The sequence below is a fragment of the Rhinopithecus bieti genome, unplaced genomic scaffold (genome assembly GCF_001698545.2).
Source record: "Rhinopithecus bieti isolate Rb0 unplaced genomic scaffold, ASM169854v2 scaffold_5333, whole genome shotgun sequence".
NCBI classification, from domain to species: Eukaryota; Metazoa; Chordata; class Mammalia; order Primates; family Cercopithecidae; genus Rhinopithecus; species Rhinopithecus bieti.
Window position 1 is genome coordinate 748,135 of NW_016804678.1, and position 15,886 is coordinate 764,020.

General features: G+C 44.5%; 1 protein-coding gene across 4 annotated transcripts in view; it reads left to right on the plus strand.

The window, feature by feature from the left end:
- Window positions 1-15,580: 15,580 nt before the first annotated feature.
- The window catches only part of CHCHD6 (coiled-coil-helix-coiled-coil-helix domain containing 6), a 242,208-nt gene continuing 241,902 nt past the window's right edge, over window positions 15,581-15,886 (plus strand). For 2 of the 4 annotated variants that reach the window (XM_017869911.1, XM_017869912.1), the window contains exon 1: window positions 15,581-15,779. In XM_017869911.1, the coding sequence (XP_017725400.1) occupies window positions 15,693-15,779 (87 nt within the window). In that variant the 5' untranslated portion in view covers window positions 15,581-15,692. The remainder of the gene's footprint in view (window positions 15,780-15,886) is intronic. The other 2 variants (XM_017869913.1, XM_017869914.1) reach the window with 1 other exon arrangement.

A 15,886-nucleotide genomic window follows, 5' to 3' on the forward strand; every position in this document is an offset into this window, starting at 1 on the left:
CCCTGACACAGATGCAGCACACTCACACTGCACATGCAGCAACCCCGTCACAGCCTGGTCCTGACAGGAAACAGATGACTGCTCAAATGGGGTACTAGGTGGGGCTTGGATAAAGGTGTGGGCAGGGCTGGTTTTGTCAGGCGGTGCGTCCAGCCCAGGGAACAAGTTGCCATGGTCTAAAGCAGACAGCCATTCTGTGCCCTCTGCCAGGGCCTGGTCTATGGGTGTGTGTGACCCACAACTGCCCAATGCTACTCCAGAAGATTGTTGGTGGCTTCCACAACACATTTCCTTTGTTCTGAGAGAGAGGGAGCTACATGAGGACAGAGCCCTTTTTGCACAGAAGAGGGCACAAGCCATAAGTCTCTGTAGCCTGCATGTGGTGTTAAGTCTCAGGTGCCCAGAAGGCAAAAGTGGTGGAGGCTTGGCACATTTGACCTAGATTTCAGAGGATGCCTGAGGGCCCAGGCAGACGCCTGTCATAGGGGTGGAGCCCCCACAGAGAGACTCTGTTTAGGCAGTGCCCAGTGGAAATGGGGTTGCAACCCCTGCACAGAGTATCTACGGGGCACTGCCTGGTCGAGCTGCAGGAGCAGGGACACCATCCTCCAGACAGCAGAATGGTAAAGCCACCGGGAAAATGCAACCCCAGCCTGGAAAAGCTACAGGCATTCAACTCTCCACCCCTGTGGCTTTGCTGGGCACGGCCCACATCGCTGCCGAAGGCCTTAGGAGCCCACCCTTCACACCAGTATGCCCAGAATGTGAGGCATGGAGGCAACGGAGATCATCCTGGAGCTTTAAGACTGAATGTCTGCCCTGCTGAGTTTCAGACTTGCGTGGGGCCTTGTTAACCCTCTCTTTTGGCCAATTTCTTCCTTTTGGAATTGAGAATGTTTACCCAATGGCTCTATCGCCATAGTATCTTGGAAGCAAATAACTTGTTTTTGATTTTACAGGCTCACGGGTATAAGGAACTTGCCTTGAGTCTAAAATGAGACTTTTGATCTCGGACATTTGAGTTGGTGCTGGAACAAGTTAAGACTTTTGGGGACTATTAAGAAGAGATTATTGCATTTGGCAGTATGAGAAGGATATGAGGTTTGGGGGACCAGCGAAGGAAGGAATGTTATAGTTGGATGTTTGGCCCTCTAAATCTTATGTTGAAATCTGATTCCAAATGTGGGATGTGGGGCTTAATGGGAGGCATTTGGGTCATGGGGGTGGATTCCTCATGAATAATGTTCTCCCGGGGGAAGGGTGCATGAATTCTCACTCTTCTAGTTCCTGAGAGTTCCCTTGAGAGCTGACTGTTAAAAAGAGCCTCCCCTTCTCTTTCTTGCTTCCTTTCTCACCTTGTGGTCTCTGCACATGCTGGCTCCCCTTCACCTTCATTTAAAAGTGGAAGCAGGCTGGGTGCAGTGGCTCATGTCTGTAATCCCAGCATTTTGGGAGACTGAGGTGGGCAGATCACAAATTCAAGAGACTGAGACCATCCTGGCTAACATGGTGAAACCTGTCTCTACTAAAAAATACAAAAAAAAAAAAAAAAAAAAAATAGCTGGGTGTGGTGGCTCGTGCCCATAGTCCCAGCTACTTGGGAGGCTGAGGCAGGAGAACGGCTTCAACTCCGAGGCAGAGGTTGCAGTGAGCCTAGATCACAGCACTGCACTCCAGCCTGGTGACAGAGTAAGACTCTGTCTCAAAAAATAAAAATAAATAAATAAATAAATAAAAGTGGAACCAGCCCAAGCCCTCACCAGGAGCAGATATTGGTGCCATGCTTCTTGTATAGCCTGTAGAATCAAGAGCCAAATATCAATTCTTTTCTTTATCAATTACCCAACCTTGGGTATTCCCTTGTAGCAACACAAATGGACTAAGACAGGCCACATCATTAACTGTCTCCAGGGCTGCTCCAAAGTCCATTTGCCCCCCAAAGCACAGATTGGATCAGGTCCCTCCTCTGCTCCAAAAATCAAGACTTCCCCACTGCCTGCCTTAGGGGCCAAGCTTTGTACCTGTTTTTCAAGGCCATCATCCTCATGATCCAACCACACTTTCCATAATCCCCACTACATCCCATGCTCCTAGCAGTCTGGGCCCTGTCATATCCTCACTCAGGTTCCCCCCTCCTTTACCCCATTAGCCCACTTTTCCCTAACAAAGAGGTTCTTGACAATGGTCCAGGGATAATTTGGGGAAGTCCATTTAGGCCTAATCCAACTCAAAAGCACTGATGACTCAGGCAAACCTTTTATTGGAGATTACATAGAGATGAAAGAGGGGATTGTATTAGTCCTTTCTGTTGCTATAAAGGAATACCTGAAATTGGGCAATTTATAAAGAGGCTTATTTGGCTTATGGTTATGCAGTCTGTAGAGGAAGCATAGCACCACTATCTGCTTCTGGGGAGGCCTCAGGAAGCTTCCACTCATGGCGGAGGCAAAGGGGAGCAGGTGTCACATAGCAAGAGAGGAAGCAGGAGAGAGAGGAGGAGGTGCTCAACTCTTTTGAATAACCAGCTCTTGCATGAACCAATAGAGTAAGAACTTATTACCACAGGGAGGGTACCAAGCCCTTCATGAGGGATCTGCCCCATTACACCCCTACCAGGCCCCACTTCAATACTGGGAGTCATATTTCTTTTCTTTTTTTAAATTTCTTTTAAATTTTATTTCCATAGGTTATTGGGGAACAGGTGGTGTTTGATTACATAAGTTTTTAGTGGTGATTCATGAGGTTTTGGCGCACCCATCACCCGAGCAGTATACTTGCACACAATTTGCAGTCTATTATCCCTCACCCCCTTCCCACCATTTCCCCCTGAGTCCCCAAAGTCCATTGTGCCATTCTCATGCCTTTGCATCCTCATAGCTTAGCTCCCACTTACGAGTGAGAACATACGATGTTTGGTTTTCCATTCCTGAGTTGCTTCACTTAGAATAATACTCTCCAATCTCATCCAGGTCTCTGTGAATGCCATTAATTCATTCCTTTTTATGACTGAGTAGTATTCCATCACATATATATTTATATAATATCACAATTTCTTTATCCGCTTGTTGATTGATGGGCATTTGGGTTGGTTGCACATTTTTGAAACTGCGAATTGTGCTGCAATAGACTTGCGTATGCAAGTATCTTTTTCATATAATGACTTCTTTTCCTCTGGGTAGATATCTGGTAGTGGGATTGCTGGATCAATAGCAGTTCTACTTTTAGTTCTTTCAGGAATCTCCATGCTGTTTGCTATAGTGGCTGTACTAGTTTATGTTCCCACCAGCAGTGTAGAAGTGTTTCCTGTTCACTGCAGCCACACCAACATCTATTATTATTTTTTGATTATTGTCATTCTTGCAGGCGTAAGGTGGTATCACATTGTGGTTTTGATTTGCATTTCCCTGATTATCAATGATGTGGAGAATTTTTTCATATGTTTCTCAGCCATTTGTGTATCTTCTTTTGAGAATTGTCTATTCGTGTCCTTAGCCCACTTTTTGATGGTTTTTTTTTCTTGCTAATTTGTTTGAGTTTGTTGTAGATTCTGGATATTAGTCCTTTGTCAGATATATAGATTGCGAAGATTTTCTCCCACTCTGTGGGTTGTCTATTTACTCTGCTGACTGTTCCTTTTGCCGTGCAAAAACTATTTAATTTAATTAAGTCCCAGCTATTTATCTTTGTTTTTATTGCATTTGCTTTTGGGTTCTTGGTCATGAAATCCTTGCCTAAGCCAATGTCCAGAAGGGTTTTTCCAATGTTATCTTGTAGAATTTTATAGTTTCAGGTTTCAGATTTAAGTCCTTGATCCATCTTGAATTGATTTTTGCATAAAGTGAGAGACAAGGATCCAGTTTCATTCTCCTACGTGTAGCTTGCCAATTATCCCAGCATCATTTGTTCAGTAGAGTGTCCTTTCCCCACTTTAGGTTTTTGTTTGCTTTGTTGAAGATCAGTTGGCTGTAAGTGTTTGGGCTTATTTCTGGTTCCATTGGTCTACGTGCCTATTTTTATACCAATACCATGCCATTTTGGTGACTATGGCCTTATAGTATAGTTTGAAATCAGGTAATGTGATGTCTCCAAATTTGTTCCTTTTGCTTAGTCTTGCTTTGGCTATGCAGGCTCTTTTTTGGTTGCATATGAATTTTAGGATTTTTTTCTAGTCTGTGAAGAATGGTGGTGGTATTCTGATGGGAATTGAGTTGAATTTATAGATTGTTTTTGGCAGTATTGGTATGGTATTTTCACAATATTGATTCTACCCATCCATGAGCATGGGGTGTGTTTCCGTTTGTGTTGTCTATGATTTATTTCAGTAGTGTTTTGTAGTTTTCCTTATAGAGGTCTTCCACCTCCTGGGTTAGATAGGTTAGGTATATTCCTAAGTATTTTTTTTTTTTTGAGGGTTTCCCCCCCCGGGGGTGGGTGGGTTGGGTTATTTCTTAATTTTTTTTTTTTTTTTTTTTTTTTTTTTTTTTAGATGGAATCTCACTCTGTCACCCAGGCTGGAATGCAGTGGCGTGATCTCAGCTCACTGCAACCTCCACCTCCTGGGTTCAAGTGATTCTCCTGCCTCAGCCTCCTGACTAGCTGGGGCTACAGGCGTGTGCCACCACGTCCAGCTAATTTTTTGTATTTTTAGTAGAGATGGGGTTTCACCATGTTAACCAGGATGGTCTCGATCTCCTGACCTTGTGATTCGCCTGCCTCGGCCTCCCAAAGTGCTGGGATTACAGGCATGAGCCACCGCTTCCAGCCAGTATTTTAATTTTTTTGCAGCTATTGTAATAGGGGTTGAGTTCTCAATTTGATTCTCAGCTTGGTCGCTGTTGGTGTACAGAAGAGCTACCGACCTGTGTACATTAATTTTGCATCCGGAAACTTTGCTGAATTCTATCAGTCTTAGGAGCATTCTGGAAGAGTCTTTAGGGTTTTCTAGGTAAATGATCATATCATCAACAAACAAAAACAGCTTGACTTCCTCTTTACCAATTTGGATGCCTTTATTTCTTTCTCTTGTTGATTGCTCTGGATAGGAGTTCCAATGCTATGTTGAAGAGAAGTGGTAAGAGTGGGCATCCTTGTCTTGTTCCAGTTCTCAGAGGAACTTTCAACTTTTCCCCATTCAGTATTATGTTGGCTGTGGGTTGGTCATAGATGGCTTTTATTACATTGAGATCATTGAGATATGTCCCTTGTATGCTGATTTTGCTGGGAGTTTTAATCATAAAGGATGCTGGATTTTGTCAAATGTTTTTCTGCATCTATTGAGATGATCACATGATTTTGTTTTAATTCTGCTTATGTGGTGTATCACATTTATTGACTTGCATATGTTAAACCATCCCTGCATCCCTGGTATGAAACCCACTTGATCATGGTGGATTATCTTTTTGATATTCTGTTGAATTCAGTTAGAGTATTTCGTTAAGGAATTTTGCATCTATGTTTCTCAGGGATATTGGTCTATAGTTTTCTTTTTTGGTTATGTCCTTTCCTGGTTTGCGTATTAGGGTGATACTGGTTTCACAGAATGATTTAGGGAGGATTCCCTCTTTCTCTATCTTGTGGAATAGTGTCAATAGGATTGATACTAATTCTTCTTTGAATGTCTGGTAGAATTCAGCTGTGAATCCATCTGGTCCTGGACGTTTATTTGTTGGGTTTTTTTTGTTGTTGTTTTTTTGTTTTGTTTTGTTTTACAAGAGCTGCTCAAAGGAGCTGTAAATCTTGAAACAAATCCTGGAAACACATCGAAAGAGAACCTCTTTAAAGCATACATTTCACAGGACCTATAAAACAAAAATACAATAAAAAAACAAGGTATACAAGCAACAAATAGAAATGGTACCTCTCACATCTCAATACTAACGTTAAATGTAAATGGTCTAAATGCTCTACTTAAAAGATACAGAACTGCAGAACGGATGAGAATTCACCAACCATCTGCTGCCTTCAGGAGACTCACCTAACACATAAGAACTCACATAAGTTTAAGGTAAAGGGGTGGAAAAAGACATTCCATGCAAATGGACACCAAAAGCAAGCAGGAGTAGCTATTCTTACATCAGACAAAGCAAACAGAGGCTCCTGCATTTGGACCCTTCCAGACCTCAACTTACATACCTCTTCACTTGGCTGTTCAATAGTGTCCTTGATAAGAAACTTTAACAGTGAGTAGAGCACTTTCCTGAGTTCTGTCGGTAGTTCCAGTGATTATCAAACCTGAGGGCCAGGGGCGGGGATGGTGGGAACCACTGAACTGGTTGTCAGCCTTGGCACCCCATTTGTGGCCAGCATCTGAAGTGGGGAGCAGTCTTATGTGATTGAGCCCTTAACCTGTGAGGCCTGCACTGACTCCAGGAGTTGGTGTCAGAACTGAACTGATCTCTAGGATACCTAGTTGGTGTCAGAGAATTGGAGAACTTGGTGGTATGGGGAAAATGACATGTATTTGGTGTCACAGGTGATATCAGAAGACACCACTGCCACTTTCAACCAAAACCTCCTTTCCCAGATTTTCTCTCCCCACCCAGTTTCTGTCTCTTCTCTTCCCTTCACAAGCCCCACTCCTCCAATACTCTGGCTCTTCCTCTACTCACTTCTCACCCATACCTTGGAAAATCCATCTAGCTTGCAACCAATTCAACAAAATCCTCAGTGGCTAGCCTGAACGGTCTCAACAGGACAAACACTCCCAGACCCAGCTGTTCTTCTTCTTCAGGTCTGAGGAGGGTGGGAACAAGGGGCTCAAGTCAACCCCATCCTACAGCTGAGGCACCTGAGGTTCAGAAAGGAAAAGAGTTGCAGAAAGCCAGGAGATGCTCTGCACCACCACTAGGACCTGCTCCTTCAGCCACTCCTCCCCAGCGGCCCCAGAACCTGACCTTCCAGGGAGCTCCTCCTGCCTACATGTGAGCATCTTCCCTTCCCATCCAGGCTCCATTTCTCACCAGCAGTTTGCAAACTTTAGCCTACAGGGAGCTGTTATTGTTAGGAAAGCAGGAGCCTAGGAGAGTCAGAGCAATGACATTTTAAGTTCAGCTCCATCTTGACTAACAAGACACATTCCTTGCTAGTCATGACCCACAGCCCTAAGATGCTTATGGTTGAGGAAACAGCCTAAAGATCCCTGCAAGGACACTCCTACAACAATGGAGAGTCCAGTTATCCCCATACTCATAACCATATATGCTTTCCAATTAATAGCAACTATTCTTTGATGGACGCACACACTGAAATGTCAAGGAGAGTTTTCTTTAAATCAGCTTTGTCATGCTGTCTGCTCACTTTCACGTAGTCACAGCTTAGTTTAGTCTTTGCATTGACAAGACCCCTATATAAGAAAAACGTAAAACGAGACTGTGCATTCCTCCACTTGCTTTCTAAGGATGCTCTGCTCTGTAATGGAGTAGCTTTCAATGAACTTGCTTCCTTCACTGAACTTTGAGACTTGCCTTAAATTCCTTCCTATGCGAGATCCAAGAATTCTCTCTTGGGATCTGGATCAAGACCCTTTTTTTCTGGTAACATTATCGGTAAAGAGTGAAATGAAAAAAATGAGAAGTGAAGAGCAGCACAAATAATTTGCCTTCTAAGGTAAATGCATGCCAGCATCGCTGAAAGACCTTTAGCACCCAGGAAACACCTTCCTAAGGCAGAAGATGCATGGACTATAGTTATTGTATAGCAGAAGATATGTATATGCCATCATCAAGACACAACTGCTTATGAAATAAACTGTGGTTTAGTTTCTCTGTACTCTTTCAGCGTGAGGAATGTCTTGGTTATTATCAACATGTTTTTCTTATAGGGACCTTCTCAGAAAACAATAAGGGATCAATGAGTTGTTTTCATCAGTTGTGTGTGATATTATCAGTGCTTACGAGTTGGTTTCCTCTTTCTTCCTATTGAGGGAAGACAGCACCTCTCAGCCTTGCAGTTGGGAGGGGCCATGTGGCCAGCTCTGGCCAGGGGAATATGGAGGGAAGTGCTGGGTTATCCAGGCTGGGAAAGCTGGCGCTCAAAGCTGTAGTCTGGGAGGCTCACTCTACTCTGCTGACTTGCCCTCAGAAGCCACGTGGTCCAGGTAGCGCAGTTCTGGCACAGTGGAACCTCTGTTAGCCAGGATTGCCTAGCCCCCTCCATCCACATTTTGCCTGAGTGAGAAATAAAACATGATGGTGTCAAATCCCAAAAATGTTTTATACCTTCCCCCCAGCCATCCTTTTTTTTTTAAGAGATAGGGCCATGCTCTGTCGTCCAGGCTGGAGTGCAGTGGCGCAATCATAGCCACTGCTACTGCAGCTTTGGTCTCCTGGGCTCAAATGATCCTTCCTCCTCAGCCTCTTGATAGCTGGGACTACAGGTATGAAGCCACCATGCCTCGCTAATATTTTAATTTTTTAAGTTTTTTAAATGTTATTTTAGATTCAGGAGGTACACAGGCAGATTTGTTAAGAGTATACTGCATGATGCTGAGTTTTGGGCTTCTCTTGATACTGTTACCCAGATAATGAACATGGTCCTAATAAGGAGTTTTCCAGTTCTTGCCCCCTTTTGGAGTCCCCAGTGTCTATTGTTTCCATCTTTACATCCGTGTGTACCTGATGTTTAGCTCCCACTTATAAGTGAGAATATGTGATATTTCTGTTTCTGCATTAATTTGCTTAGGATAACAGCCTCCAGCTGCATCCATGTTGCTGCAAAGGGCATGATTTCATTCTTTTTTATGGCTGTGTAGTATTCCATGGTGTTTATGTTCCACATATTCTTTATCCAATCTGCTGTTGATGGGCACCTGGGTTGATTCCATGTATTTGCTACTGTGACTAATACTGCGGTAAACATACACATGCAAGTGTCTTTTTGGTAGAACAATTTATATTCCTTTGGGTATATACCCAATAATGGGAATGATGGATCAAATGGCATTTCTATTTTTAGTTCATTGAGGAATCTCCAAACTGCTCTCCACAGGGGCTGAACTAATTTACATTTACACTTGCAGTGCGTAAGAATTCCCTTACAATTTTCTCCACAACCTCCCCAACATCTGTTCTTTTTTTAAATAGTAGCCATTTTGACTGGTGTGAGATGGTATCTCACTGTCGCTGTGATTTGCATTTCTCTGATAGTTATGTTGAACATTTTTTCATATGCTTGTTGGCTGCATGTGTGTCTTTTGAGAAGTGTCTGTTCATATCCTTTGCCTACTTTTCAACAGGGTTATTTTTTTTTTCTTGTTGATTTAAGTTCCTTACAGATTCTGGTTATCAGTCCTTTGTTGAATGCGTAATTTGCAAATATTTTCTCCCATTCTGTAGGTTGTCTGTATACTCTGTTGCTAGTTTCTTTTGCTGTGCAGAAGCTCTTTAATTAGGTCCCAATTGTTAATGTCTTTTTGTTGCATTTGCTTTTGAGGACTTAGTCATAAATTCTTTAAATTCTTTCCCTAGGCTGATGTCCAGAAGAGTATTTTCTAGATTTTCTTCTAGGATTTTGATAGTTTGGGGTCTTACATTTAAGTTTGTAATCCATTTTGAGTTAATTTTTGTATGCGGTTGAGAGGTAGGGGTCCAGTTTCGTTCTTCTGCATACAGTTCTCCCATTTTCACGGCAGTTTCCCCAGCACTATTTATTTACTCGACAGTCCTTTCCCTGTTGTTTATTTTTGTTGATTTTGTTGAAGATCAGCTGGTTGTAAGTGTGCAGTTTTATTTCAGAGTTCCCTATTCTGTTCTATTGGTCTATGTGTCTTTTTAATTTTTAAATTTTTTCTTGTAGAGATGGGGTCTTCTTATGTTGCCCAGGCTGGTATTGACAAAATGCATAGATGCTAAGTGTCCAGCTTGAAGAATATTGATAAATGTAGACACCATAGCCACTACCCTAATCAGAATAGGGGACATTTTTATCCCTCACAAACATCCCTCAGTCATTCTCCTATCAATTTCCATCCCCCTGCCCAGGCAACAGTGTTTTGCAGTTTTCAGGGAAAAAAATCTTGTAGTTCTTTGGTAAAATTCTTTTGAAGCTATTGTAAGGGGGGTTTTCTGAATTTCATATTTTAATTGCTCATTGCCAGTGCATAAAATAGAATTGATTTTTGTATCTCTTACCCTCAGTCTCGCTCAACTTGCTTATTAGCACTACTAAAATGTGTGTGTGTGTGTGTGTGTGTGTCTGTGAATCTCTTAAGGATTTTCTACATACAAAATCATGTCACCATGCAAATAGAGATAGTTTTACCTCTTCTATTTCAATCTGGAAGATTTTTATTTCACTTTCTTGTCTAACTGCCCTGGCTAGAACCTCCAGTTCAATGTTGAATAGAAGTGGAGAAGGCAGACACCCCTGTTTCTGATCTTGCGAGGAAAGCTCCCTATTGACTTTTTCTTTTTTTGAGACAGAGTCTCACTCTATCACCCAGGATGGAGTGCAGTAGTGTGATCTTTGCTCACGACAACCTCTGCCTCCCAGGTTAAAGAAATTCTCCTGTCTCAGCCTCCTGGGACTACAGGCATGCACTACCATGCCCGGCTAATTTTTTTATTTTTAGTAGAGATGGGATTTTGCCATGTTGGCCAGTTTAGTCTCAAATTCCTGACCTCAAGTGATTCGCTTACCTCGGCCTTTCAAAGTGCTGGGATTTCAGGCATGAACCACCATGCCTGGCCCCCTTTTGGCTTTTAACATGCACAAAGCAAATTACTTTTCCACTTTACCAGCCCTTCTCTTGTTTGCTTCTGAAGAACCCAATTTAAGACAAGGCACCTCACACAACTGCCTCCTCCAGTGCACCCACCGTATTGGTTGCCAAAGTATTTGTTCCAAAAACACAGTCTTTGAATGACAACAGCTGTTGCTGAATGAGATCCCTTAGTACCAAGCTCCCTGGACAAATACTCCAGGTAATGTCAGCAGCATTCTCACATCCTTCAGAAAAGTGAGGTGCAGAGAGACTCCACGAATTGCCTGAGGGGCTAGTCTAGAAAAAGGCAGAACTCAGCCTTGTCCCCCATCTCACATAAGCACTGTGCTGTCCTGCTGAAGAGCTGGGTCACGTGGTCACTTCCAGTTTTGAGGAAAGCTTTTTTCCCTTCCTCTTTTTTGTTCTGAAAATTTTCACATACATAAAACAGTGAAATAATAATATAGTGGATTCTAAGATACATGTCACCTACAGTCACCTAATGTTAACATTTCTCTTCCACACCATTTGAGTGTAACTTGTAAACATTATGGCACTCCAATCCTAAATATTTCAGCATGCATTTCCCAAGAACAAGAAGATGAACATTAATTCTACAGTATCATCTAGGACACTATTCCATATATAATGCATTCCCAAAAAACCTAAGTATCTTTTGATAGCTTTCCTGTTGTTGCTGTTGTTGTTTTAGTTCAGGATCCAATTAGCATTCACTGATGCATTTCAGTGCTATGCTTCCTTCGTCTCTTTTTAAATTTTTTTATTATTTTGCTATTTTATTTTATTTTTTAGAGACAGGGTCTCACTGTGTCACCTAGCCTGGAGTACAGTGGTCTAATTACGGCCCACTGCAGCCTTGACTTCCTAGGCTCAAGTACTCCTTTCACCTCAGCCTTCAGAGTAGCTGAGACTACAGGCACACACCACCACACCCAGCTAATTAAAAAAACTTTTTTTTTTTTTAGAGATGGGATCTTGCTATGTTGCCCAGGCTAGTCTTGAACTCCTGGCCCCAAGTGATCCTGCCACCTTGGTCTCCCAAAGTTTTGGGATTACAGGTGTGAGCCACTTCTCCTGGTCTCCTTTGTCTTTTCTAAGCTATCTTTTTTTTTTGTTTGTTTTATTTTCTATGACATTGATATTTTGGAAGAGTCCAGGCCAGTTGTTTCCTAGGATGTTTCTGGATTTGTCTGACTGTGTCCTCGCCATTAGATTCAGGTTACACTTTTCACGAGAATACTACACGGGAGATGTTTTGTGTTCCTTGTTGTATCACTTGGGGAGGGACATTGTGCCAAGTGGTCCCACTATTTGAGATGTTAAATTTGGTCATTTGGTTAAGGCAGTGACTTCCAGGTGTCATCATTGTAATATGGTTTTCCCTTTGTAATAAATAAATCTGTGGTTGGGTGGGAGGGAAGGTGTTGTGACAGGTCCACTCATGGCTGCCTAGCACCTGGTTCCCCCTTCCCTGCAACAGAACCCCAATTTCCTTTGCTGCAGGAAAAAATCAGCACAGATGTCTTGGTGGCCCTCTGAACACTCAGTGGCTGTCGGGTCCTGTGGCCAGGTAGGATGGCTCATGCCTGTGATCTCAACACTTTGGGAGGCCAAGGTAATCCCAGCACATTGGGTGAATAGCCTGTTCCTCAACAATTTTTCCACTCAATGACTTTAGTATCCTTTGACAATTTTTGCCTCATTCAGTTAATCCTCTGAAGGTGGAAAAATGGCAATTTAAAAAATATCAAATTCCCACTCTACTGGTTAGCTGGCATTTTTTTGCAAAGAAGAATCTCCCTACTCTCTTTCCCATTCTCTCTGTCACTCTCTCCCTCTCTTCCTCCCTCTCACTAGAATAGGCTAATGGATTTACAACAATTAAATGTGCTATAAGCCATTACTCTTTCTATTCTTCTTGATGTTCAAATTGTCCCACATTGGACTACTGGGAGCCTAGGAGGCAATTTTTTTCTAATTGGGCACATGCCTGCACCCAGGAAATTGGGGTTCTGTTGTAGGGAAGGGGAAACTGGGTGCCAGGTAGCCACAAGCAAACCTGTCACAACACCTTCCCTCCCCAGGGCCTCAGTTTTTTGGGCCTTAGAACAGGGTAATAAAACTCCAGGATGATTCTGAGGACTCAATTAATTGGTTCTGGATTAACTGCATGAAAATCATGTGTGCTTGTGCCCTGAAGCCTGGCACAAGGAAGGTCCTCAAAAGCTCTGCTTCCCTTCCCCTCCTTTCCTTCACTTCCCTTGCCACTGCCTTTATCCTCCTCCTACTATGGATCAATAATGTTGCATTGTCTTCACCTGTTTGCTCCTCGGTTTCTCATCTGTGAAGTGGGGATAAAGAACATACTGGTTGTTATGAGGCTCACCATTGCTGCTGTAAGTCTGTGAAATTCCAAGACTCCCCAAGGATTCTTCACAGTGGGAGTGAGGCCACAAGTCTCATGGTCACCTTTGGCTCTCACTCGTTTTGTTGAATTAGTTCAGCACAGATGTCTTGATGGGCCTCTGAATACTCGGTGGCTGTCGGGACCCATGGCCAGGTGCGGTGGCTCACCCCTGTAATCCCAGCACTTTGGGGGGGCCAAGGTGGGAGGGGTGCTTGAGCCCAGGAGTTCGAGACCAGCCTGGGCAACATAGTGAGACCCAGTCTCATATACATATACATATATATACACACACATATACACACACAAACACACACACACATATATATGCCAGGTGTGGTGGCATGTACCTATAGTCCTGAGTGGCAGGAGGATTGCTCGAACCCAGGAGGTCGAAGCTGCTGTGAGCCATATTTGTGGCACTGCACTCCAGCCTGGGCAACAGAGTGAGACCATGTCTCAAAAAAAAAATTTAATTGGCACTTTGGGAGGCCGAGGCAGGCGGATCACAAGGTCAGGAGATCGAGACCATCCTTGCGAACATGGTGAAACCCCGTCTCTACTAAAAATACCAAAAAAATTTAGCTAGGCGTGGTGGCGGGCGCCTGTAGTCCTAGCTACTCGGGAGGCTGAGGCAGGAGAATGGCATGAACCCAGGGGGCGGAGCTTGCACTGAGTGGAGATCAGTGCACTCCAACCTGGGTGACAGAGCGAGACTCTTTCTCAAAAAAAAAAAAAGTAATTGATGAAGATTATATGTATTTAAGGTATACAATGTGATGGTTTGATATACATACACATTGTGTAATGCTTATCACAATGAAATTAACACATCCTTCACCATCTACGTCATGCACTCGATCCTCAGAACTTGTTCATCTTTCTTTTTTTTTTTTTGAGTTGCAGTCTTGCTCTGTCACCAGGGCTGGAGTGCAGTGGTGAGGTCCCACTCACTGGAACCTCTGCCTGCCAAGTTCAAGCAATTCTCCTGCTCAGCCTTTCAAGTAGTTGGGATTACAGGCACGTGCCACCACGCCTGACTAATTTTTTTTTGTATTTTTAGTAGAGATGGGGTTTCATTATGTTGATCAGGCTGGTCTCAAACTCCTGACCTCGAGTGATCTGCCCGCCTCGGTCTCTCAAAGTTCTGGGATTACAGGCATGAGCCACTGTGCCTGGCCAGAACTTGTTCATCTTATAACTAAAGTTTGTACCCTTTGACCATTTCCCCATTGCCCCCACTTCCTAATCCCTGGTAAGAAAGGGGTGAGGAGGAATGATTGAGAGAGAGCAGTAAGGCTCTGAGATTGAGAATAGCTGAGGGTGAAGGAGCCAGTAAACATCCCAGAGCTGGTGTGACCATGGAACCTTTAGGAACAAAGGTGTCTGCTAGTTTCATTCAAAATACTTTATTGGCACACCCCACTCCATCCAGGTTGACAATAGGAGCTCCAAATACTTTTTGCCTTTTTCATGTAGCCATCTAGTTTTCCTCAGCTCGGCTTCAGGTGCACTTTTGCAAATCAAAGCCATTCAGCAACTCAGAGGAACAAAAAGGGGCTTAGTTGAAGGTAGCCGTGTCTGACTGGCAACCGTCTGTGTGCTCCCTTACACATAGGGTCCTGTGTAAGAAGCCTACACACAATGCTTGGCACACTGCATTCCACACATGGTGTGTACACTCTTTGGGCAATGCCTCCTAAAGGCTTAGGACCATTCCCTGTCCTCCCGCGGCACCCACACTCAGATCCTGCCTCACAAGACCCGACATGATTTGGTTCCTCACCGTTCCTCTGCTCTCTTCTCACTTTCCAGCCATGGGATGGCCCCTCTTTCTCTTTTCCTGCCTGAGGCTCCCAGAAAACCTCTTTCCCTACCTTTTACATAAATCCTCCTCTCTCTTGGGCTCAGTTCAAACCTTCTGCCTCAGAAGTTGCTCTGGCCGCTGAAATTAAAAGAGGCTTCCTTCTGTTCATTTCACTGGTGGCATCACCATGCAGTTTTCCGTGTATCACCGTCAGTTTCCTTGCGTGCGTGTTTGGCTTTTCACTTGTTTCCCCTCCTTGCACTGTAAACCTCTCAAGGGCAGGACACTCGCTTTCTTGAGCGGCGCTGTCATGCTCTTCACGTGTTTGCTGAATGAATGGAGCGGTGAACCCTCAGAAATTCGCCTCCAGATGAGCGCCTTGGCCTTCTCGGCGTCTCCTGGCCTCAGAACATCACCCTTGGCTCTCCCTCAAGTGTGAGCTCCCAAAGCAAGAACGTGACCCTGTCCTGAACCCAGGCCGCCACTCCAGGGCCTCCGCCGGTACACATCTTCGGCCACAGCCTAACGCACTCTAGCAGGCGCAGACCGCCACGCCCCCACCCCGCCAGACGGAAGGACTGCAACCCCCACAAGGCACCGCGACTCAGCGCCACCCGATTGGTGAAGCCTCCGGCAGAGACCAATAGGACGTGGTTTTGTTGGCGTGTGCCGCGGCCGCGCGAGTCCTGGAGAGCGTTGTTGGCTCGGTTACTCTGGAGCCGGGTCCGGATCTTGTGGCTGCCCGCCCTCCAGAGCTCGCCATGGGGAGCACGGAGAGCAGCGAGGGCCGTAGGGTGTCCTTCGGAGTGGACGAGGAGGAGCGGGTCCGGGTGCTGCAGGGTGTCCGGGTGAGCGGCGCCGCCTGGGCCGGGGCGGGCGTGGAGGCCGCGGGCGGGCGGGGGAGGTGCGGGGCGGAGCGCGGGGCAGATGCTTCTTCCACGCGTGAGGGACGTGG